Source organism: Cibotium barometz, chromosome 63 (assembly GCF_041138505.1).
Source record: "Cibotium barometz isolate CiBa-2024 chromosome 63, ASM4113850v1, whole genome shotgun sequence".
Classification (NCBI taxonomy): Eukaryota; Viridiplantae; Streptophyta; class Polypodiopsida; order Cyatheales; family Cibotiaceae; genus Cibotium; species Cibotium barometz.
In genome coordinates, this window is record NC_141108.1 from 12,064,629 (window position 1) to 12,089,837 (window position 25,209).

The window sequence follows — 25,209 nt, forward strand, 5'->3', positions numbered from 1 at the left end:
GAGGAAAGGGATTTGTAGTCATGCCAACATCAAGTAGCAAAAGAAAAAGTGGTGTAGAGAGAATAAATAGTTCCTTTTTATACTAAAATGTAGTTGGGCTAGATGTAGACCTTAAACAAGAAATATGATGTCCTAGTCATAATATGATGCCTATGTATGCATCTATGCATTCATTCATTCATATGTTGTGTGTAAGTAGACATACACACATATATTGTATGTATGTATGTATATTAAGCTTGGATATATCATATGCATAAACATGTACTTGAGAGCATATTTTAGACATTCTCATGTGTATTATTATCATGTCTAGACTTGATTTGCTTAATCCACATCACAACACGTATGAGCAGACTAGTCCTAGAATGACTAGCATATATACATACAAACATGTGTATAAATTGCTAAGTATAACACACATACACACACATCGTGTGAATGCATTCACGTGCGCACACATGCGTGCGCGCGCACACATACACATCATACACATAAACATATATTTAAGAGCATATTCCAAACATGGTCATGCTTATGATCGCGATGTCTATCGTCCACACTCTCTCTATAAATGAATTCAAATAATGATGAGAACATCTAGCATTCACATGTTTATAGAAAGATCAAGCTGTTCTTCATAATTTATGAATCATCAACAAATAAACAACTGTCACAAAGTCCATTAAGATACATACATGAACATGCAAGCATAGGTAGTAGGAACAAAAACATTATTATTATTACTGTCATTAAAGAAAACCAGTAATGCCTTTTTAATAACTTTTAAAGCTATGAAATGGCGACTATGTATATATATATACATATAACAAGACAAGCTCCTTGTCTCATGCTTACAAAGTTCCATTGCTTTGAGTGGGGAGTCTTTTCTTGTTTACAACAAGAAGCTTTTTCCAAGGCAAGAGGGAACACTCTCTTCTCCACTTTTAAAGGAAGGTGTGTACTTACAAGACAATTAAATTGCTTAATGTAATGCAAGTTTGTATCACATCATTTATAAGTTATTAGCTAATTAGCTTGATTTTGGCAAATATCATCTTTAATCATGAATCATGTGAGTTTATCAACTAATCAAATCAGATTCTTTATTGGCTTCAGGTAGAGTAGAATCCTTTCCAAAATGGTTTAATATTAATTAAATTGTGACATAGCTTGGTTAAACCTATATGTGTGTTTCTCATTAATCATGCCACTAACATGTAATGGACTCTCTTCACATAGCTCAATCACACTAATTGTTAATTAACAAACAGATTAATTATGCCACTAGCATGTAGGGATACTTTGTGGATTCTCTTCACATAGCTCAATCACACTAATTATTAATTAACAAACAGATTAATCCTTGCCAAAATGTAACATAGCTCAATCACACTAATTATTAATTAACAAACAGATTAATCCTTGCCAAAATGTCCTTTATAGCTTGAAGCTTTTGCCATTAGTTAATTAAACTTCTGTTAAAATATGTTCGTGCTGGATTACTGGTCCTTTTTTTTTAATAGCATGGATTTAGTTAGTCATGAATTTTCTTTTTCTTTTCATTAATTTGTGGAAGGAGCTGCTCATTATTTGCACGATTGCCCACAAAAAAAGAGGAGGGGAAATTAAACGCATTGTGTTTCTTTTCATTTCTTTTCTTGTTTCAAGGATTTTGTCCAAAAAAAATGCCGCCCTCCAGTTGATTAAAGTTTGTGTTGTTTGATTTCTCAGATCTTGCACTCAAATCAAGGTTTTGGGTTCCCAAGCGCTACTGCAAAATGCAATTTTAAGAAGCTAAGTAAGCTTCTCAGAAGTTTCTCAGAAGGCCCCCAGCACCAGCAGGCAGAGGCTTAATCCTTCATGTTGCAGACCCATTATGCTGTGATCTGTTTATAAGTATGTGTGATTGGATCAGCGCTTAATTCTTGCACAAAGATCACTTCTGCGCACATTAGATGTGTGTGGGCACCTGTTTAATTAATCCTTGCAGAGCGCTTTAATCTGCACATTAGCACGTGGTAAGAGAAGAATTAGCATTATTAAAAAGGCAGAATAGCATCATTGGATCAATGCTTTCCAAGGGATTTAATATGCTCATTAGCATGTGGTAAGAGAAGAATCAGCATCCAAACAGCAGATTAGCTTGGGTTTTCATGGTTGAAGAGGTATCAAATCTGCACATTACTTGTGATTAATAGAAGAATTAGCATCCAAATGCAGATTAACATGCTACTTCATGCTTGCAGAGGGTTTTAATTTGCACATCAGCATAAGCACTGGCATCAAATAAGCAGATTTTTTTCCGATTTGATACGTATGAGCAAGTATTTAATATTTGCAAAGAGGTTTATTCTGCAAATTAGCATTTGAGTAGATTTGAGTGTCAGGTAAAGCAAACAATGGCATCACAGAAAGCAGAATCTACACCAAAATTGGCAACCCAGAAAGCTTATCCAGCTTGGGCTAGATCTGTAGACCAGTGCATGCATGAGTACAAGGTCGACATTGCATGTGGGCTTGGTGATGTTGATGTTGAAAAGAGAAGAGAGAAATTTGGATGGAATGAGCTAGAGAAACAAAAGGGAAAGCCCATCTGGAAGCTTCTCCTGGAGCAGTTTGATGACACATTGGTAAAAATCCTTCTTGCTGCTGCCATGGTTTCCTTTATCTTGGTTCTGTTTGAGGGCCGGTACAGCCACACTGATGTTGATTCTGGCATTTCTGCCTATGTTGAGCCCCTGGTCATCTTGGCCATATTGGTTTTGAATGCCTTGGTGGGTATATGGCAAGAAAGCAATGCTGAAAGTGCCCTTCAAGCTTTGAAGGAATTGCAGCCAGATAAGGCTAGAGTTATAAGAGAGGATCATCTAATATCAGAATTGCCAGCACGAGAGCTCGTTCCCGGAGATATTGTGGAGTTGAGAGTAGGGGATAAGATCCCTGCAGACATTAGAATCGCAAAACTGACTACATCTACACTCAGAGTAGAGCAAAGCTCTCTCACTGGAGAGAGCATGGCAGTGCTCAAAAGTAGCATGCCCACCATATCAGATGACATAGAAATCCAAGGCAAAGAATGCATGCTATTTGCTGGCACCACCGTAGTCCATGGTGGCTGCACTGGCATTGTCACAGGCATCGGGATGGCCACAGAAATCGGCCATATCCAAGCCCAAATACAAGAAGCTGCCATGGAAGACCAGGACACACCATTGAAGAAGAAGCTAGATGAGTTTGCAGAAACCCTCACAAAGTCCATTGGGACCATCTGCTTCTTGGTATGGGTCATCAACTACAAGCATTTTCTAACATGGGATGTGGTGGATGGATGGCCCATCAACATCACATTTTCCATCGACAAATGCACATACTATCTGAAGATTGCAGTGGCACTAGCCGTGGCTGCCATCCCCGAGGGTTTGCCGGCTGTGATCACCACATGCTTGGCATTGGGCACAAGAAAAATGGCACAGAAAAATGCCATTGTCCGCAAGCTTCCGAGTGTTGAGACCCTTGGCTGCACCACGGTTATCTGCTCCGATAAAACGGGCACCCTTACCACCAACCAGATGTCTGTTACAGAGTTTGTGGCCAATGGGCACAGCCCAGGTTTCATTAGAGAATATCAGGTGGAGGGTACCACATACAATCCGATGGAAGGTGGAATCCTGGGGTGGTGTAAAGGCAAGATGGACCCTAACATGCAATGCATGGCAGAGATTGCTGCCTTGTGTAATGACGCTGAAGTTGAGTATAAATCAAATCAGTTCCGGGCCACTGGCATGCCTACGGAAGCAGCTCTCAAGGTACACTTACTTCCCCTCAAAAGCAACTTGGAGTATAAAGTACCAATTCTGTTATGAGCTTCATGCTAATGATGATCTACATTGCATATGCAGGTTTTCGTAGAGAAAATGGGCATTCCTGACTCTGAACCATTATATAAGCTGGAGCAACAATCTGTGCTAAACCGACATAACGACCACAAGTTCAAACTAGGTGGGCAGTTTTGCTTGAGGATTTATTCAGAGCAACTGGTATCTCGAAGAACTATGTAGGTTTTGATTACCCCTTCATAGGTAGATAAATGCATGTATTTAGGATACCAATGCCCATATGGATTAAGTAGTTGCATTTCTGAATTTTGCAGCGTGCTGTGACTGGTGGGGTCAAAGAAGAACGCGTGTGGCACTTTTAGAATTTGATAGGGTCCGGAAGTCAATGGGCGTGATTGTCCATACCCGAAATGGAGGCAACAAGCTTCTTGTAAAGGTATACTATGCATGTAGCCTCTAAACCTTCTTATTCAAAGGATCTAGGGGGCTTACTTCTAAGCAAACCCGCATATTACCTCCATGTGGAGGATAATAAAAAACAGGTCTCCAAATTTCATGTTTTGTGCACACACACACACATGCATACATACATGTGCATGTATGCATATGCATGTATATATATCATCTTCCATGTAATGCACTTATGTATGGACTACTTTTTTTTTTCCCCCATTCATGAGCCTTGGATATATGCATTATGCATGCCATGAAAGTAATGTCTTTTAATGTGTATTGAAGGGCGCCGTGGAGAATATTTTGGAGAGAAGCTTGTTCGTTCAGTTGGCTGATGGAAGTGTGGTCCCAATGAATCAAGAATCTCGAGATTTGTTGCTAAGTAAGATGCACAGTATGACTTCAAAGGCATTGAGGTGCCTGGCTTTGGCATACAAAGAGGATCTCAAAGAGTTCTCTGATTATGATGGTGAAAAGCATCCTGCTCACATACAATTACAGGAACCAGTTAACTATACCATCATTGAGAGTGACCTTGTCTTTGTGGGGATTCTGGGGTTAAGAGTAAGTGTTAAAACGCTAAGCTTGCATTACTCTTATACTATTTCAAAAGCCATGGCAATGCCTATTGTTGTTTTTCAGTTTTCTTTAGGTGCTTGAATCATGGCTTCATGTGGAAAGGTTTGGATATTGAAGTAAGACTTCTTTTCAACTTATGCAGGACCCTCCTCGTGCAGAAGTTCCTCAAGCAATCAATGATTGCAGAGAAGCTGGTATCAGAGTGATGGTGATCACAGGGGATAACAAGAACACTGCAGAAGCTATTTGCAAAGAGATTGGGATATTCAATGACAATGAGGATCTGAGCATGCAGAGTTTCACTGGAAAGGACTTTTTGGATCTGCCCTCAGAGCAACGGTCTGAAATCCTGGCTGGTTCAGGCGGGCGAGTTTTTTCTAGAGCTGAACCGAAGCATAAGCAGGATATTGTCAGAATGCTGAGGGATGCAGGTGAAGTAGTGGCGATGACTGGAGATGGTGTGAATGATGCACCTGCCTTAAAGCTTGCTGACATTGGTGTGGCCATGGGCATCTCTGGAACAGAGGTATTCTAAACACACGATTAGCTCATTTTATGCACACTCAGTCTCATGTCATGTACGTAGTAAGCTCGCGTGGCTCAATTATGCATATTTATACGTGTGTAAGTGGAAGTCATAATAATATCTCAAAGAAAAAGCTACCTTGCAATGATAAAATGCTTGAGGATGTTGGTCGTGGATGCATGTAGGTGGCCAAGGAAGCGGCAGATATGGTTTTGGCTGATGACAATTTCAGCACTATTGTTGCTGCAGTAGCTGAGGGTCGCTCCATTTACAGCAACATGAAGGCTTTTATCCGGTATTCTCTTACTGTCCCTTCAATCATAAACAAAGATTAAGATTGGTCTCGTTTCATTCATTTTTGTTTTGGAATGTAGAGTATTCACCCTTCCTATCTCTCCTGTGCTTGGGGGTGGTCTGTAGTTGTCGGGACTTCGGTTGGGTTGATGAGTCCCTCAACTGCTTTCCTTGTGTTTTTTATGCATATGTATGTGCAGCATGACTGGTGCTTTGGATGTAGGTTGGTCCTTGTTGTACGAGGGTGCTTCATTTAGCTGGCATGGAATGTACAAGGGCTTGCTCTAGGTGCACCTTGTGGAGCCATGTCACTCCCCAAGCAAAATATGGGGGGTTCAGACTTTGATTTTTTTTGGAAATGTTACATGTGGTAGCAAGGGTGAAGGTTATGTGAAGGCCCATTTTTCAAGTTTAAAGGGGGGAGGGGTTGGACCATGCCCAAGGGTTCCAAATCATGGCTTTACCATTACTGTCACTTGGTTCTTCACTTTGTTTATGAAGTTTGAATCATGGATTTACATGAAACATGAAGTTGTGTCTTGGGCCTCGGGCCCTGACACTGTAGCACTTCAAACTTGGGTACTGCGTTAATGCCCAAGGTTTTGAGTGTACAAATGGTGCATAAGGCTTTTGTTTTGTTTTTTAGGACCTGTAACCCCCTGTGCAAAATGTTTTGGAAAGGTATAAAAGACTCTCTAACCCATTGCATGATCCATAGAGTATTAACCCTATCCCTTACTTGGTCCATGCCAAGGTATATAACACTAGACGAAAAGACAATGATGCTACTCAGACAGATCCAGATAAGAAAATGGGATGCCGATGTCGTCTATAGAGAAAACCTAAACTCCTATCTCCACTTGTCAAGAAAGGTGGTGGATATAATCGCTTCAATACGCTTGGTCCCTATTATTATGTCAAAAAATCAAAGAACACACAATTAAGCTGATTACTGGTATAGTTCTCAAAACTGCCTTTTAAATTTGTATACTGCAGGTACATGATCTCTTCCAATATCGGTGAAGTGGTCTCCATTTTTCTAACAGCCGCATTAGGCCTACCGGAGAGTTTGATTCCAGTTCAACTTTTATGGGTAAACCTTGTAACAGATGGACCACCAGCAACAGCACTCGGATTTAACCCCCCAGACATGTACATTATGAAAAAACCTCCTCGGACTAAACACGATATGCTGATCAATGCATGGATTTTCTTTAGATACTTGGTATGAGCTATAAGCTTAAGTTATGACTTTAGTTTTCACATGTATTTCTTTAGTGTCTGAGGTGCCCATTGGCTTGGGTTGCCATCTCTCTTGTTTGTGGCAATATTAACCAGTGCAATCACCCTTCTTCCATGTTTGTGATTGCAGGTTGTTGGTTTGTATGTTGGGTTGGCCACAGTCGGGATATTTGTCATATGGTATACACATGGTTCCTTCTTGGGGCTTGACATTTCTGATGATGGGCATACATTGGTTAGCTTCGCTCAGCTGACAAGATGGGGGGAATGCCACAGTTGGGATGGTTTCAAGGTTTCTCCATTCACAGCAGGATCCAAGACTCTAACTTTCACCGACAATCCGTGTGATTACTTCACAACTGGAAAAGTCAAAGCCACGACTCTTTCACTCTCTGTACTTGTTGCCATTGAGATGTTCAACTCACTGAATGCCTTGTCTGAAGATGGCAGCCTTCTAGCCATGCCTCCTTGGGCCAACCCTTGGCTTCTTCTGGCCATGTCAGCATCTTTCGGGCTCCATATTTTGATACTCTATGTGCCCTTCCTTGCAAACATCTTTGGCATCGTCCCACTCACCTTCAGCGAATGGTGTTTGGTCCTAGTGGTGTCTTTACCTGTTATATTGATAGATGAATTTCTAAAGGCCATTGGCAGGAGGTGGGCACAACCAACTTGCCAGCCAAAAAAGGTAAAATCTTCATGATGTGGATCAAGATATGCTCATCAAAAGCCCGAGCCCGACAAACTGAGACATAGGGAAGCCGGATATTCTACTATCGTGTCATTTATGCTGATAGCATGTAGTCATGTGTATTGGAATATAGGAATCTCTAGAGAAGAATGGAGGGCTGATTGAGGCATGCCATGGCATGACCTACAGCTTATGGCAGCACTTGCTACTCTAATGAAGGGGTGGATTTCATCCAACCAAAAGCTACACACTAAGCGGGTTACACAACAACATTCCCCACCCATGCAATGGGGCAGGTAGTTTTGATGGGCGAGGTTACCAATTCACACCGGCTCTGCTGACAGGCAAAGGTGGTGGTGAAACCAGCCTTAAAACAAATAACATCTGTGAGGCCCTTTTATGAGAAGGGTTCACAAAATAGCGGTATTTGTCACAAGGATTGTTCCTTCTGCATCAAATTCTTTAATGTATAGGTTGGCTGTTGCAAATGCCTTGATGAGCCATGTGTCGCCTTCATACTGAACTGTGAAGGATTGAAGAAGATAAGAATGCATGCAAGGTACCTCCTATGCTACAGGTATGTATGCATCAAATGCTTCTCAGGCATTACCAAAGCTTACACTGTTTTTGGTTAACCTCAGGACAATAGAGGGGGGGTGTGTTCTCTTTGTATTTACACCAAACAAAGCTTCTTTTACATGACAAAGAGTCTTGTTCCCTAATAAAAAAGTATCTAATGTTAAGTGAAAATTGCATACCATTTGTTAGTCCTTTCTCTCTCTCTCTCCCCCCCCCCCAAATGGGGAAGCCCTTGCTCCGCAACCGCAACCCACAACAGCAACCTCAACAAAGTAAGCTCTGTGATGGTGTTGCATGCATGATTAGAAGAGATGCCAAGGGTTTGCTTTTGTGAGTAAGATGCTACAGATCCTACAGGGGTTTATGTGTCTATAATGGACTTGTGCTGGAGAATTCAGATGGAAGGGAAATGTACTAGGTTTGGGAGATATGAATGCATACATTGCCATCATACACAGTTAAAGCGGACAGATCTCTTCTTACCATGGCAGCAAACTGCATTAGATATGGACATCTTAGCCGGGGAGAGAACTTCAATGGATTGAAGAGAGCCATACCGCCATGGAAGCCACTGATTCACGCGTTTGTATGAGATGACTCAGTATGATCGATTGCTTAGGCCCGATTTACAAACGTCCGGTGTTGGGCAAAGAAGGCTTGCCCTTACTACTCATGGCCGTTGGCTGTTTTCGAGCTCTAATGGAGGTGCGATGGCTCGCTGAACTCTCTCTCTTTCTCCATGGCGTGAGCACCCCACCCCTTTCACCTGCACACAGGTAGGCTTCCTTGCTGCGGCCCCCATTGCAGAATACGAAGAAGGGGGGCCATGTAAAGTCCCCCCTGTGATTAAGCATAAACCAGTAGGAAAAACAAACATAGACACTGGCATCTAGCTCAGTGTCTAACCATAGAGCCATTCATACATAGACACTGGCATCTAGCTCACTGTCTAACCATAGAGCCATTCATGCTCACGCCCCAGCACATGGGGAAAGTAGCATCCGAGACATGGCTCCACTTAAGGGCATCAGCAACCTGATTGGTGTTCCCTTGGGAGTAACGCTTGCATAAGGTCAACCCATCTGGCCTTCCTATCTCTCATGTTGGGCCAATCATAAATATACTTCAACGAATGGAGATCTGGCCTTCCTATCTCTCATGTTGGGCCAATCATAAATATACTTCAACGAATGGAGATCGGGCTGATCACAAATATACTTCAATGAATGGTGATTTGTCCAGACTACAAATCGAGACCCGTATGAATAGCATCTCTAGATTTTCATCACATGGACCAGAAGCTCTTTTTCTTGGCTAGGATATCTCATCTGTGTCTCTGAAAGCTTCTCGCTTTTAAAGGCTATGGGCCTCCCATCTTAGGAATTGGGCAACACCTATTGCATAATCACTAGCATCCGTTTCAACCACAAAATGTTTATTAGGATCCATGATCTGCAGCGCATTTGTTGACGTAACTAGCTCTTTCAGTGCTCTAATAGGCTGATCCAGCTTGTTACTTCAAACCACATGAGGACTTAACTTGCCTTTCTTACTTCTCAACCCCTTTAAAAGCTGAGTTAGGGGGTAACAATCTTGGCATAAGCCTTCATGAACATCTTGAAAAAGAAACCAAGGAATAATTTCACATGCCTAATTGTCTATGGATATTTGGATCAATCCTCACACCATCAACTATGACGATATGACCCAAATACAGGAGTAGATACAAAAATTCTTGCTTGAAAATTTCACACTTTGACTCCTTTGCATATAGCTTGTATAAAGCTCCTAGGCTAACATACCCTATGATTAAGCATAAGCACAGATGGACACTATTTTTCAACCACAGAGTCATGTAGGCTCTCCTTTGAGCACATGGGGATAGTAGCATCCAAGACATGACTCCACGTATAAAGTCCTTGGCGTCCAATACCACGGGTGCGTCTGTGGAGCGAGCACGAGTTAGTGACGAGTAGATTGGGTTATTGATAACTTACTAGTGTGTGAGCGAGCAAGAGTGATCCAAAAGATGTATGGATATGTACAAATATAGTAATTAATCATAAAGGAATACTAAACTAACCATATTTACTAACATCAAATAACAAGTTGATCATGAATTGACAAGCATTTTACAAATAATACAACATAAAAAATATACCACAATGATAATACTGAGGCAAGAACAAGTAACATTATAGTGTTAGTTTTAGGAGAATCTAAGACACATGGGATTTCATGATAGCTTCAAAAAGTTAAAATTTCTACCACATGGAGATGCTTATGTTGGTATTTCTACCATCACAAAATAGTGCTATACTAGGTATTCCTGGTCCACTAAGAAGGAGTACAACATAAAAGGAGGCAAAGGAACTCTGGCCTAATGTGAAGTGGAAGGGTAGCTCCTTATAGCTTTTGTGAGCATGTCCTTTAAAACATGTTGAGCTATTTTTGCTTGATGGATGTGTATAATGTTATTCACATCTTGTCCAAGCACCATCAAAAATACAAAATTTATATGCTTGCAAGCAAGATATGTCTTTTTGTTGTTTATCCTTTCCATAAATGCACCACATAAATAGAAAGGTTGCTTCTGTATTATCACTTCAAATGGTGGCATCCCCTGTCCATCAGCATTCTTTGTTTTCACATAAAACATTTCTTTGACACCACCAGCCTTGTATCCAACTCCACCAACAATTTCTGCTTTCATGTCCAATGCTTACTAATGCAGCTTTAGATATACCTCTTCTATAGAGAAACTTATGCCTTTTTTTCCCAAGAAGGTCACTCTCACCGTGTGAAGTTGTGGATGTTGGGAGATCCTCAAGTGAAATACCGATATCAAAACCTGCACGAATAAACTTTTGTACTTCCCCAATTTTCAAGGAGGTGCCCTTTACAATGGGCCATACATCATGAACACTGGTTGGGGGGTGGATGTAAAACTAGTGTTTTAATCTTCCATGTATGTCTCACATCATGTAATGTGCGGAAGCTCTGGGAGTCTTCTTTCAGCCCCCTAAAAACTCTTGGCAACACGCTGATGCAAAACGCAGATATAGAGAGAGGGTAGAGAGAGAGAGAGATGTGCTGGAAATTCAGTATATTGATATGGTACAAAAAGGTACCTCTACTACAGCCATAGGCTACCTTGTACAAAAGGTAGTAAACACCCAAAATCTTGTCCTACTCTAAGACCCTAAGGACCCAATCCCTAGAGGATTGAATGAATCCAACAATGAGCCTCCTAGCCTATTTATAGGCTTATTTATTCCTTGGGGAACTGGCCGAGCAGTCGGCCACCAGTCCTGGCATTAAATCCATAAACACAGATCCCCTCTTGGTTGGTCATCCGCCTTGTCTTCTTGATGCGCTTCAGTCCCTTGCTCTCTGTAATCAGCCGACAGCTCCTAGAACCAGTTGGCAGCTCCTCTTTCATGACCTCCATGCCTTATTCCAAGTCCACACCAGTTTCTGTACCCTGAGGCTCCTAAATTCTGGTCCTACTAATCTTTTACTGGCTGCCCCCTTCTGGATTAGTCCTGAGAAGGTACATGGCATTGATCATGCACATGACACATCAGTATTGCAGAAATAGCATATCTTATCTTTTGTTCATTGTGACAACTAACACTTACTTGAAAACAAGGAGTGCGACATTCCCACCTCGTTGCACATCACATTTAATACCCTTTGTCCAACGATGGTACTTTACTTTGCTTGTCTTTGGAACTCTCCTAATAGCCCACTTTTTATTATGAATTTCTTTTTCCGTTTCTACTAGTTGTTTGTCTGTATCATGCTCCAAGTCTATCGTTGCATCATTTGCCTTTACAGAGTCCACTTGGTCTATTGTCATAGAGATAAATTATGATTTATGACTACAATTTGCAACATTTCTTGGTGAAGAGGTCTCTTTGCCCGAATAGTCTTTTTCTCCCCCTTGAATTTTATCCTGTTTGTAAACATTGGAGTTCCCATCATTGCATCACTAACTATTTGTGAAGTGGTTGCAAGAGATGGGCTAGTCTTTTGCCTTGACAAAGTTGTATCTATTATCATTTGAAGATTAGGTCCACTACCAATGTATTTTTCCTCCATGAAAGCTAGTCGTCAAGCGCATTGCAAGATTGCATTTATCAGATTTGTGACACAAGCATCATAGAGGTTATTTTGTGCTTATAACCCTCTCATGCTAGCCAACTTCCATGTTTTGATTCCGATAGATTAGTCCTAGGCACCAATGCATTGATTGTGGGGTCTCCACCTTGCACACACACATGATTCTTAGTTCTTGACACGATCTCATTTTAAGAAGAAAACATATATTAACAAAGAGCTTTTATGCACCTATATACAAGAAAGTGTCCCCAGTGTCCTACTCTAAAATTCCACCAACTGAGCCAGCTATCAAGTTTTGCAATGCTCTTATTTGCAGCTTTACCTATTGCCCACCAAGCACAAATTTTTTTGAATTGTACAAGTTTTGCAATGCTCTTATCTGCAGCTTTACCTATTGCCCACCAAGCACAAATTTTTTTGAATTGTACAAGAGCATCATCTTTTGTCTTGCATGTCCTTCACTTTTCACACATTGCAATGTGCACCTCTCTATACTGTGAGAAAATATATTTATTAGTGTGAACATTAAGGTTATCTCTCCAATGAAAAAGGCATGAGCGTTCTTTTCCAACCATCTTTTCGCCATTGTTGTAAACCCTACGAATAACATTCCAATTGGCTCTTGCCTCATCAACCGTAAATCCACAAAAATTTGTTGTCTTCCCTTGTTGCTCAATCATAACTAAATCTAGATTCTCCCAAAATAAGACCTTTGCCTCTTCATCTTCTTCCTTGAACTCACGTGTGGCAATTGTTAACAACTCTTGGATAAAAAAAATTAAAATATGAGAGAAGTGTACAAGAAAACTATTTGGACATTGAAAACAAAATTAAAATATGAGAGAAGTGTGCAAGGAAACTATTGATAAGTGAAGACTGCTAAAAATCACAAGGGGTTATACACATGTGCGACCATTGTATGCCATCTCTCAATTCTATGAACGTGATCAAAGTTAACCCAAGAGTGTCGCAAATCACCATCACCGTCAGCATCCATTCGATTCACAATGTCCATCCGTGAGCTTGAGCTTGGTCCTGTTTTGTTGACATCTTAAATATAAAACATCTCTCATCCAAATTTTGAGCTTGTAAGGGAAAATGACTGCAATGGAAGAATGCAAAATGACTTTTTCTCTTCAGTTCCAAGATTGCTTCTATCCCTTCACCTTTTGTGGGGTCGATTAGTCTTTCAACAATTTGCTTTAGCCTGCACAACAAATATATCCATAAACACCATGTTTTGAAATTTCCAACTACAATACATAAAAGTACTAGGATTCACTTACTTGCTAAGCTTCAAAAATCCTTGGAGCTCTTGTGCCATCTCGGAAAACTCTTTCTCTGACATGTGTTCTCCCACCTTTCTATCTTCATCTGTAAATGCTTTCAAAATAAATCCCCTAGCAATAATCATTTCTCGGACCTGCATTGTGGTCCATGCTAACTACTCAAGCAACAAGGTCTTTTGTGTTTCTCAAAGCTGTTCTACACATCCCCTTTGGTAAGTGTATACATCCCCCGCTGTATAAACGGTCTGCTGTGGGAAGAGTCTTTGGGCATAAAATAGTATACACACACTTAGCATATCCCCACACACATAGGAACATGCTTACAAAAGAATCACTCCACGTTCCCAAAACTACCCATTGCCAAAGAGCCCTTTGGAGGAGACTTCAATAATTGCCCTTTCCCTATTAAATTCTATTTTACACACTGATAGGTTCCACCACAAAGGCTTTTTCTTAGAATAAATGTTTTGTTGGATCTAGTTTGTGTCTGTGGTTTTGTCCGTGCATTTACATCGTACTTCTGTTTCATTCCCTCCATCCCTTTTCCATTTATCAATTCATAAATAGAATTCCTGACACAAAGCTTGGGTAGATCAGTCACTTTACCCTTGTATTCACATTCTTCCACCAACTTTCTAAGGAGATCAGTATGGGGAAGAGGCCGAATTATTTGGAATGTTGACACTGGTTCTTGAAATATAGTCTCTGCTTTAATATCCAGGATAATGTTTTCATTGCATGATCCTTCTTGTCTGACTTCCTCCTCAATTACGCTGTGAAAGAATATCACTCTATCAAAATTTCTATGGTAAAAAAGTTCTAAAGTTTTACTTTATTACAAAAATAAAAAGGGAGTACTACTCATATTGGAGAGTTGAAACCCCCACTTTGTTGTGTTACATTGGTGTTGCAGTGCAACCTAGAAGACTCTGGGTTGCTTTGATCTACTCTTGTTAAAAAGAAGGAAGATAAACTACATTCAAGTATGAAATGTTTCTCACTATCAATCCCTTTATAGATAGGGGTTGGATAAAGAACTTGATAAACCCCATCCGTTTCAATCAATGCCTCTAACACCACATCATGATTGCAATTAAGCTTTTCTTGTAGTAAGCCACATCCTTTCCATCCATAATGAAAGGAACTTCAATAGAAGTTGCTAAAACATTTTCCAAGAAAACCTTTGCAGACCTGCAACATTAATAGATTAATGATGTATTTACTATTTTACATTCACTTTTATTTTATTTTGATATCTTATAAACCTCATATATATTATCGATTAGTTATAATTCATTTTAAACATTTTTATATGCTATTCAGTAAAATACGCTTTTCTATTTAATTCAAAACTAATATTTATCAATAATGATAAAAAATCTATTTTATGTGAACAGTAATCTAATATTTAAATGATATATAGTCTTTTGATTTGATGTTTCAGCTATGGTGAATGAGTTGATTTGTTACACTTCATGGAATGGAGCACTTGTGGATGTCAGTTTGATGACTGAGGAACTGATTCTGAGTCAGTCTAGTCAGCTCAGCCCAGAGGATTCAGCCAGAGGATTCAGCCAGTCAGTTCATCTAGACCTGATATAAGCTTCACTCATTAGACCACTAATTCATCTGCTTGTTGCTAACTGTTGATTTTTGAGTGTTGACAGATCTGATATCAAAACACTTTCCTCAAACCCATACAAGCCAATCCAACCCTTTTAAACCTTCAACCGACTTCATCTTATGATCAACTGACCTAAATTGGCTCTGTACTCTAACATCTGATGTTGGGTGACTCAGTTCTGGCTCAGCTGTCACTCTTAGACCCTTAAGACATTCAAACCTTACAAGAATCCATCACTATCGACACTTAACTAACACACAACTGATACACTATTGACTCTGGATCACTCATGAGACCACTAACTCATCTGGCCTGCTGGACTGCTCCTACTCATTTCTGACTGATAGACCTGATACAAAAACTCTTCCCTCAAACCCACACAAGCCAATATATGCCTTTTAAACCTTAATTAACTTCATCATCTGAGTGTCACAGTTGACCTAAACTGACTCTGTACTCTAACACATCTGATGTTGATTGACTCAGTTCTGACTCAACTGACACTCCTAGATCCTTAAGACACTCAACTGAAACAGTTGTGACACACATTTGACTCTGGATCACTCATCAGAGTGCTAACTCATATGACTCTGCTGACTCGCTGATTTCTGACTACTACTAACAAACTTGATACAAAAATACTTCCCTTAAACCCAGACAAGCCAATACAAGCCTTTTAAACCTTCATCTGATGCTAGAGTGTCCAAGGGTGTTTGTCCCTTGGAGGATACATGTGTTGAAGGATCTGAGCCAGATAGTCAGTTTAGCCAGAGGATTCAATCAGTTGTTAGCTGATGGTCAAATGGAGTGATTTATGTGCCTATTTGATTGGATCTATTTAGGATCTTGAGTGTTTAAGTGTTTGGATGAGTTAGAGGACTCATGGGTGAAGAAGTTGGAGTCACTTGGATCAGCTGAATCAGTTGTTTCATCTGTGTCAGATTTAGTCAGCATTCAGTCAAATGGGAGTCAAAACAGAAGGACAATAGAGAGTTGCTGAGTGGTTCAACAGGGGGTCTGAGAGAGGCAACATACTTGAGCTTTTTGGATGTTGGAGGAAAGTCTGTAGGGTTGATTTCTAACTTCTGACAGACTTGATACAAAAACACTTCCCTCAAACCTAGACAAGCCAATCCAACAGCTGACTTCATTTGATGCTCAGCTGACCTAAATTAACTATATACTCTAACATCTGATGGTGGCTAACTCAATTCTGACTCAACTGACACTCCTAGACTCTTAAGACATTTAAACCTCACAAGAATCTGGACACTCAACTGACATAGCTGACTCTGAATCACTCATTAGACCACTAGCTCATTTGACTGTTGACTGTTGATTTCTGACCTACTGGACAGACCTGATACAAAAACACTTCCCTCAAACCTAGACAAGCCAATACAAGCCTTTTAAACCTTCATTTGATGTTAAAGTTTCCAAGGGTGTTTGTCCCTTGGAGGATACATGTGTTGAAGGATTTGAGTCAGACAATTAGTTCAGCCAAAGGATTCAGTCTGTTGTTTATGTGCCTATTTGGTTGGATCTACCTAGGATCTTGAGTGTTTGGATGAGTTAGAGAACATAGGGGTGAAGAAGTTGGAGTCAGCTAGATCAATGAATCAGTTGTGTCATCTGTGTCAGATTCAATCAGCATTCAATCACAAGTGGGAGTTAGTAGAAGGACAACAGAGTGTTGCTGAGTGGTTCTGCTGAGGTATGAGACATCATACTTGAGATTTTTGGATGTTGGAGGAAAGTCTGTAGGGTTGGAGGATAAAATTTGATAGTGGTCAGCAATAGGGAATTGATTCAGCGTGGTTTAGCAGGGGTCTAAGGCAACGTACTTGAGATTTTTGGATGTTGGAGGAAAGTCTGTAGGGTTGGAGGACAAAATCTGATAGTGGTTAGAAATAGGGAACTGAATTAGGCTACAACCAGATTGCAATCGGCATCAGAAGGGTGTCAAATAGAAGTCAGCTATGGTGTGTAGGTTGAGTCAATTTGGGAAAGTCGATGTGTAGGTTGAATCAATTTGTTTATGAGAAATTAATTGAGGATGAAGCGTTGAGATCTGAGGTCAGTTGAGAGTCATATCTAAAAGTAACTCTGGTAGTTTATAGATCTGACCATTATCAATATTTATAATTACTTATTTTAATAAGACATCAATAATTTATAAGTATTAATATATATATATATATATATATATATATGTATTTATTTAATTAAATAAGACATCTAATAACAAATTTTAAGATATATACATGGTTTATTTATACTTAATAGTATCTCTATATGTATATAGTATCATATTCACTACTTTCTATCTCTCTTAGCCCTAGGAGAAGCACACACATACACACATTGATTTCTAACTCCTAGGTTTAACCGTTGGATCTTGCCATAGGTAGGCCTAGGCCTTAGTATTAATTACTTGACCTTAGTGCACCTTGTCCTTAGGATTTTTTATTTTAGCTTTATATTTAATTATTTTTGTGACCTTAGAGTTTTAGGATTTTAGAGTAATTACAAGCTTTTAGACCTTAGTTCCTTGCATTTTAGGCTTAGTTATTGCATTGCACATTAGGCACATAGTTTAAATGCCTTTGTTGCCATATGCTTTAGTTTCAAGGTTGCCACATCTTAGGGCTTAGTTTAAATAATATAAATTTTTAGGACCTAGGCTTGCATATGCACTTTTAGGACCTTAATTTCATTTTAGGCACAAATAGGCATTAATTTATCTGCACCTTAGGCACTTGACAAAATTAATTTAGGAACTTGTCATAGGTTAATTAAGGAAGTACCTTAGGCACATTATTAAGCCATAGTTAGGTTAGATAGTGAATTTAATTGAGCATTATTTAGGCACATTAAACATTATTTAGGCACATTAAACATTAGGTAATTTGGGTTCATTAAGCTAACCTAAAACATTGGTGTGGGGCTACGTGGAAGAAAAACCTTAAGCACTCCATTAGAGAGATAGAGTTTTGGTTGGTCCTCCACCTACTAAGTATTTCCCTCTCTTTGCATATTTTATTCATTGCAAGCTACATTGTGTAATGCTCTTGAGTTTCAATTTTTGAAATCAGTATCTCAAGCTATCCTTCCATGACATGTGATGACACAAGAGAGCATCACTCATGTGGCTGACACATTTCTTGGAGGGACAAGTTCATTCTGGGTGTGTTTGTTGCTTAAAGAAAACATAGCATTGTTTTGTGTTTTCTTGCAATTAATAATGATGGGGTGATAACATTGACCAATTTCTTGCAATTAATAGTGATGGTTCCCTATTATGGAAAGATTTGTTGGCAGTCTCTACTAGTATGACAATATTTTGAAGTCCCTCTTGGCATTTCAAGGCTACTCTTTGGTGTGGGTGGCACCTCATTATAGGTTGTAATTATAAGTACAACCTACGTACAAAATGTTGAGGCAATTAAAACCTAAGTACAACCTCTCCACGAGGTGGCAACCATGAGAGAAGGACATAGAAGAGTTCGGTCTTCGAAATGAAGAGACCACGCCTTGGACCTTTCACACTTGACACGAGTCCCAAAAAAAGGTTCTTGCCCGACTCTCTGCTCTCTTTTTTTTTTCCCTTTTTTTTTGGCTGCGAGCTGTGCACGACTTTTTTTTTTCTCTTTTTTTTTTTTGGGGGGCTGTAAGCTGTCCATAGTAGCGATAAGCTACCCAATATCCAAAATAAGGGCGTACTAATATCCAAAGTATCATTGTAATAATGATCCAATTCTGGTTGAGCATTTGAACTTCTTTATATAAAGAAGTGGGTTGACGTGATTACTAAATCTTTAGGAGTCGAGGAGCCATGTTCCATGGCTTATGGAAAGATATTAGCTGGTGTTGATGTGGTGAATGGCAAGGCCAACATCCCATATACATAGAATGGCATCAATGACAATGCCAACGACCCATATACATGCAATGGAATCAACTGCAATGCAAACAACCCATCTACATGCAATGGCATTAATGACAATGCCAACAACCGATATAAATCCAAACGCATCGGTGGCCTTGCCATATACTCATTCAATGAGAAGAATGGCATGTTGGCACTCTCTACTCAGGCTAGGTCTCCTCTCAAGAGTTAGAAGAAGAGACTCCTTGCATCTTGTTTTGTTCAAGATTATGAAGGCCATAGAAAAGATATTAACATGGGCCTTCTACATTCCGAGCTATGCAACTTTAAATAGATTGAGGAAGAGAGACGTAGGGATGGAAGGAGGCTAGCAAATCCATTCCCTAGAATATGGATTGAATTCTTATGAAAATGATGCGAATAGAAAGGAGTAGTGAGATTGGAATACAGAGGAAGGAGGAATAGGAAGTAACGGTGTCAGACGAAAATCTGAGAGGTGTTTTGGGCTTGTGTACATATGGAATGCATGGCATGTGAAGAGCTTTGCCCTAGAATGCCTTGGCAGGTGTACAGGGTGGATGGTTTTGTTTTGGGCTTGTTACAGGTTTGTCCGAAGTGTGCTTTGCTATCACCCACTCGGTAGCTCTGAAAGTGTACACGTCCAAGAAAATTGGGCACTGGTAGGTCGTATTCAAAGTTGTGGAAGCATGGGGGGCAATTAAAAGTTGAAGGGGCCAATGTTGCCTTGAATATGGTGTGAAAAGGAAGGTAATGGTGGTATGCAAGACGTGGAAGAATGTGGCGCAAGAATGTTCAATGGAGAAAATACCGATTTGGGCTTGAGCTGGTAGGTTCTTTGAGAGTACGTAAAGAGAGGGCAGCTGGCGGGTTCTTTCAAAAGGTGGTCGTGCTGGCGATGGATAAAAAGAGCCGGGGAGCGTAGGAGGGCGCTGGTACGACTGGTGGGCGAGGTCGACTGGAGAGAGATCGTCGCAGCAACTAGAAGTTGATGCCCAGGGGCTCGAATTGGTTGGGGTCGTTGGTGGTTATTTTAGCGACCAGAGAGAGTGGCTTTTTTTGGGGTGTGGTTGGCACAACCGCAATGCAGCAGAGTGAGGGCTGGTGACAGTGTGGAGAGCGCCTTGGGTTAGCTGCTGCAGGTGCTGGAGATAGCTGGTAACGTCGACGGGCTCTGGTTTTGGGTAGCCAGCGGTGAGACTGACGCAAGCGAAGGCAAGAGAGGTAGCCGTTTCAAAGAGTGTTGGCGACACACACACAAGTGATGGGCTGTATGAAGAGTTGAGGGTTGTTGGTGGGGCGCCCTCTGAAGAGAGTTGAGGGTTGCTGGTGGGGCGCCCTCTGAAGAGAGAGAGAGTGGCCGGGTTCTTTCTAGTGTGGTTGGCGCAACCACGGACGCTACTGGTAGGCTGGTCGTTTCGTGTATGGTTGCTGTCAGGAGAGAGAGTGCAGTGCAGAGAAGTGTTGATGGGTCGTGTAGTTGAAGAGGCTTGGTCGTCAGACGCAAGGTTGTAATTCCAGAGGCAGTGAGGCTGCGGTCGAATCCCCTTGGCAGTAAATCCAAGCCTGAGTGTTTGTATGGTTGTGTGAGTAAAGGCTTCTGTGTTGGAAGAAGCTTGTATGAAGTGTCGACTGGGAATTTAAGGATGGATGATACAGGTGATGTATCTGGTTATGGTGTTGATGGTACTGTGTATGTTTACACGTGGGAATAAAGCGTATGTGTTTGCTGGGTGTTTACTTTGATTATGGTGCCCCTGTTTTGGCTGTCTTTATGGTGTGAGTGGTGTGGTGAACCGTGAGAGAAGTGTTCCGCCCGGTGGCTGGTGGTGCCCCCTTTTGTAGTTGTTGTATCAAAGTTGGGAGGTGAAGGGCTATAGAGGCATGGTCTTTTTTTCTTGTTTTCACCTCACCATCTTTCTGGTGCCCCCACTGAGGAGAGCTCAGGGATTGTTACAGGTTTTCATGATGTGGTCTTATCCAGACTTTCATGGCAGGAAGGGTGAAGATGTGACTTTTTGGAGCAAATGGAGTTGGCATGCATTAGCAACCATGTTACAGATGAAGAGCAGGTTTTGAGGCTAGTAAAGATTTTTTTGAAGGGAGATGCCCGAAGCTGGTTTAAAGATTTTGAAGCACAGGATGCGGCATGTGAGCTACATGGTGTTTTGACCTTAGACAGGTTGAAAGAAGGCCTTTTGGAGCATTTTCAGCAGCAAAACCGGAGGATTCTAATGTGCTTTGGCAAGAGTTAAGCATCTTGAAGCAGGTCCATGGGCATGATTTTGTGAAGGTATTTACATGTTTGTGGGATAAGTGGTGTATGACATTGAAGCAGGAAGTTCCTCCTACGTTTCTAAAGAAGAGCTTGTTTATTGATGGTTTGCTACCCCATTTTGTGAAGGTATTTACATGTTTGTGGGATAAGTGGTGTATGACATTGAAGCAAGAAGTTCCTCCTACGTTTCTAAAGAAGAGCTTGCTACCCCATTTGAAGGTCAGGGTTGAGTTGAAGAATCCCAAGTCATTTGATGATGCAGTTAGGGTTGCTAGGAAAAAGGAAGGCAATATTTTAAAGCAGATGGAGATGGGTATTTATCCGTATGAAGGTATTGTGTCTGCAAGAGATATGCATGTAAATTTGGTTAAGGTGGATAAGAGTCCTATGCAAGGGATATGCATGTAAATTTGGTTGAGGTGGATAAGAGTCCTATGCAAGGGATATGCATGTAAATTTGGTTGAGGTGGATAAGAGTCCTATGCAAGGTTTGATTATATAGGAGCCTCAAAGGCCTATACAGGTGCAAAGGGGGATGTTCTATATGCCTTCTGATTTTTTTCCCAAGTCTTTAAAGCAGGTGAAGGTAGATGAAAAGCAGGTGAAGGAGAAAAATGAAGACGTGTGTTTGATGAATAATGTGGATGTAGCTAAGGTTTTCCCTATTGATGTTGCAATTGAAACTAGGGATGTGCATGTTGGAAAGCAAGATGAGGAATCTCGGTCAAGGTTTGAGACTTTTGCAGATGAGGAGTTGCCAGTGGATTCTTCTTTGGATTGGGACGTCATGGCTATGCATGACAGTGATTTGGAATGTTCTATTGAAGATCATTTGCATTCGGATCTGGATGACATGCATGCACAGGGAAGCAAAGAGGATGATGCCTTGGGATTGATGCCTTGGGATTGGCTGATGATAAGAAGGAAGAGGAGTTGGATATAGAATGCTTTGAGGATGATTCTTTGCCAGATTCTACAAGGGAGGAGGATGGGGTAGTGAAGACGGTTTGCAATGAGGATGTGGAGAGTATGGAGGAAGATCCTATTGTTATGGATTTTCTTGGACAGCTTAATGGTGGTATGGTACATGTGATGAATGATATGGATGATTTTCCATTTGATGCATTAGGTGATGTGGGGAGTCCTTGGACGATGATACTAGGGGGGTTGGCAACATTCAAGAAGGTATGCATGTAGATTGGGCTGATGAAGAGCGTTGTGAGGTGAGTATTGTGCTTGAGGATGATATATGGGCAGTTGCTAGCCTTGATATATGGGCAGTTGCTAGCCTTGATGAACAGGAGCCAGAGATGGACATGGATGCAAATATGGTTGAGAGTGTAACTAAGGCTTCTTTGCATGTTGCTGAAATGCTAAAGGCAAAGTCCATGGATGACAAGGATTCTGAATTACAAGAGTTGGAAGTGTTTGTGGACACTACTGTTAGAAAGGATGTGGATTTTTGTGTGCATAAAGGTCAAAATGTTGGAACGTGGCCTTCACTGGTAATGATGAATTGGATGCTAGATGTTGCAATGCCACTGGTTTTGAAGACAAGGAGGTTTGTTGTGGGTGAAGTGTTCTCTTATGGTTTATTCGAAGAGCGAAGGCTTGAGGGTGATGCTGCGTGGTCAGAGTCTGTGAATGCTTATCAGATGATGGACGAAAATGATTTGGTGACACATATGGTTGGTTGACGTTTGGTATGTAGTGGTGCAGCCATTATTTTTCACAGATGTTGGGAAATGGGATGGTGAATTATAGCACTTTCCTTTTGATCCTGGTGGATAGCTATTGGACTTTATGCTTTTTGCTGCTGAGCATAAATGCTCTAGCAGATGGGGGGGTTGGCAAAGTATGTCAAGTGAAAATCTGAGAGGTGTTTTTGGGCTTGTGTATATATGGAATGCATGGCATGTGAAGAGCTTTGCCCTGGAATGCCTTGGCAGGTGTACAGGGTGGATGGTTTTGTTTTGGGCTTGTTACAGGTTTGTCCGAAGTGTGCTTTGCTGGAGGTGGTATCACCCACTTGGTAGCTCTGAAAGTGTACGCGTCCAAGAAAACTGGGCACTGGTAGGTCATATTCAAAGGTGTGGAAGCATGGGGGGCAATCAAAAGTTGAAGGGGCCAATGTTGCCTTGAATATGGTGTGAAAAGGAAGGTAATGGTGGTATGCAAGACGTGGATGAATGTGGCGCAAGAATGTTCAATGGAGAAAATACCAATTTGGGCTTGAGCTGGTAGGTTCTTCGAGAATACGTAAAGAGAGGGCAGCTGGCGGGTTCTTTCAGAAGGTGGTCATGCTGGCGATGGATAAAAAGAGCCGGGGAGCGCAGGAGGGCGCTAGTACGACTGGTGGGCGAGGTTGACTGGAGAGAGACCGCCGCAACAACCAGAAGCTGGATGCCCAAGGGCTCGAGTTGGTTGGGGTCACCGGTGGTTAGCGACCAAAGAGAGTGGCTTTTTTTGGGGTGTGGTTGGCACATCCGCGATGCACCAGAGCGAGGGCTGGTGACAATGTGGAGAGCGCCTTGGGTTAGCTGCTGCTGCAGGTCTTGAGATAGCTGGTAACGTTGAGACGGGCTCTAGTTTTGGGTAGCCGACAGTGGTGACGCAAGCGAAGGCAAGAGAGGTAGCCGTTTCAGAGAGTGTTGGTGACACACACAGAAGTGATGGGCTATATGAAGAGTTGAGGGTTGCTAGTGGGGCGCCCTCTGAAGAGAGAGAGAGTGGCTGGGTTCTTTCTGGTGTGGTTGGTGCAACCGCGGACGCTACTGGTGGTGGTTGGTCGTTTAGTGTATGTTTGCCATCAAGAGAGAGAGTGCAGTGCAGAGAAGTGTTGATAGGTCGTGTAGTTGAAGAGGCTTGGTCGTCAGATGCAAGGTTGTAATTCCAAAGGCAGTGAGGCTGGTCGAATTCCCTTGGCAGTAAATCCAAGCCTGACTGTTTGTATGGTTGTGTGAGTAAAGGCTTCTGTGTCGGAAGAAGCTTGTATGAAGTGTCGACTGGGAATTTAAGGATGGATGATACAGGTGATGTATCTGGTTATGGTGTTGATGGTACTGTGTATGTTTACACGTGGGAATAAAGTGTATGTGTTTGCTGGGTGTTTACTTTGATTATGGTGCCCCTGTTTTGGCTGTCTTTATGGTGTGGGTGGTGTGGTGAACCGTGAGAGAAGTGTTCCAGTCGGCGGTGGCTGGTGGTGCCCCCTTTTGCATTTGTTGTATTAAAGTTGGGAGGTGAAGGGCTATAGAGGCATGGTCTTTTTTTCTTGTTTTCACCTCACCAATGGCTTCCTTTTGGTCCCTTCCATGCCTTCCCTTCTCCTTTTCCCTATCCTTACAGTGCATATCCTAGCATGCAAAAAAGACCCTTTTCAATATTTTGCCTTATTCTCAAATACAAGTTGACAAGCTACAATGGATCATCGTTTCTTTCTCCTAGAAAAGCAGCATAATACTAGGATGCCCTTGAGAGTAAACAATGAGGATGAGATGTTTGGTCATTCCCTTTTCCTGACCACTAGAGGCCTAACCACATGAAATTTAAATCAGACACAAGGACTTCAAAAACACAAAGATTGTTCAATTTACATAGGTTTTTTGAAATTAATTAGAGACAAAGACTTCACATAGATAGAGGAATAATTAATTCAAAAACATATTACTGAGTAACTAACATTGTAGCTAGAGATGGGCACTTCAGATAGATACTGGGAGAGGAACTTACATGGTAGCTAGTGTTCGATTAACAATGCGAATTGAGTAAAATTTTCTTGTT

At 41.2% G+C, this 25,209-nt stretch overlaps 1 protein-coding gene across 7 annotated transcripts; it reads left to right on the top strand.

Annotated features, from left to right (window-relative positions):
* The first annotated feature begins 668 nt into the window (after positions 1-668).
* On the top strand, positions 669-8,374 carry LOC147603695 (calcium-transporting ATPase, endoplasmic reticulum-type-like). Of its 7 annotated transcripts, none has more exons than XM_086796418.1 (10): positions 740-957; positions 1,735-1,899; positions 2,378-3,809; positions 3,903-4,002; positions 4,154-4,275; positions 4,578-4,856; positions 5,014-5,397; positions 5,583-5,692; positions 6,688-6,916; positions 7,064-8,374. In XM_086796418.1, exons 3-10 carry the CDS (start codon positions 2,403-2,405, stop codon positions 7,634-7,636), a joined length of 3,204 nt encoding a protein of 1,067 aa, XP_086652544.1. In that variant the 5' UTR covers positions 740-957; positions 1,735-1,899; positions 2,378-2,402; the 3' UTR covers positions 7,637-8,374. The 7 variants fall into 7 exon arrangements, with proteins under 7 accessions (XP_086652539.1, XP_086652544.1, XP_086652542.1 ...); XM_086796416.1 differs by having other exon boundaries at positions 820-957; positions 2,250-3,809; XM_086796413.1 differs by having other exon boundaries at positions 669-957; positions 1,735-3,809.
* The last annotated feature ends 16,835 nt before the right edge of the window (positions 8,375-25,209 follow it).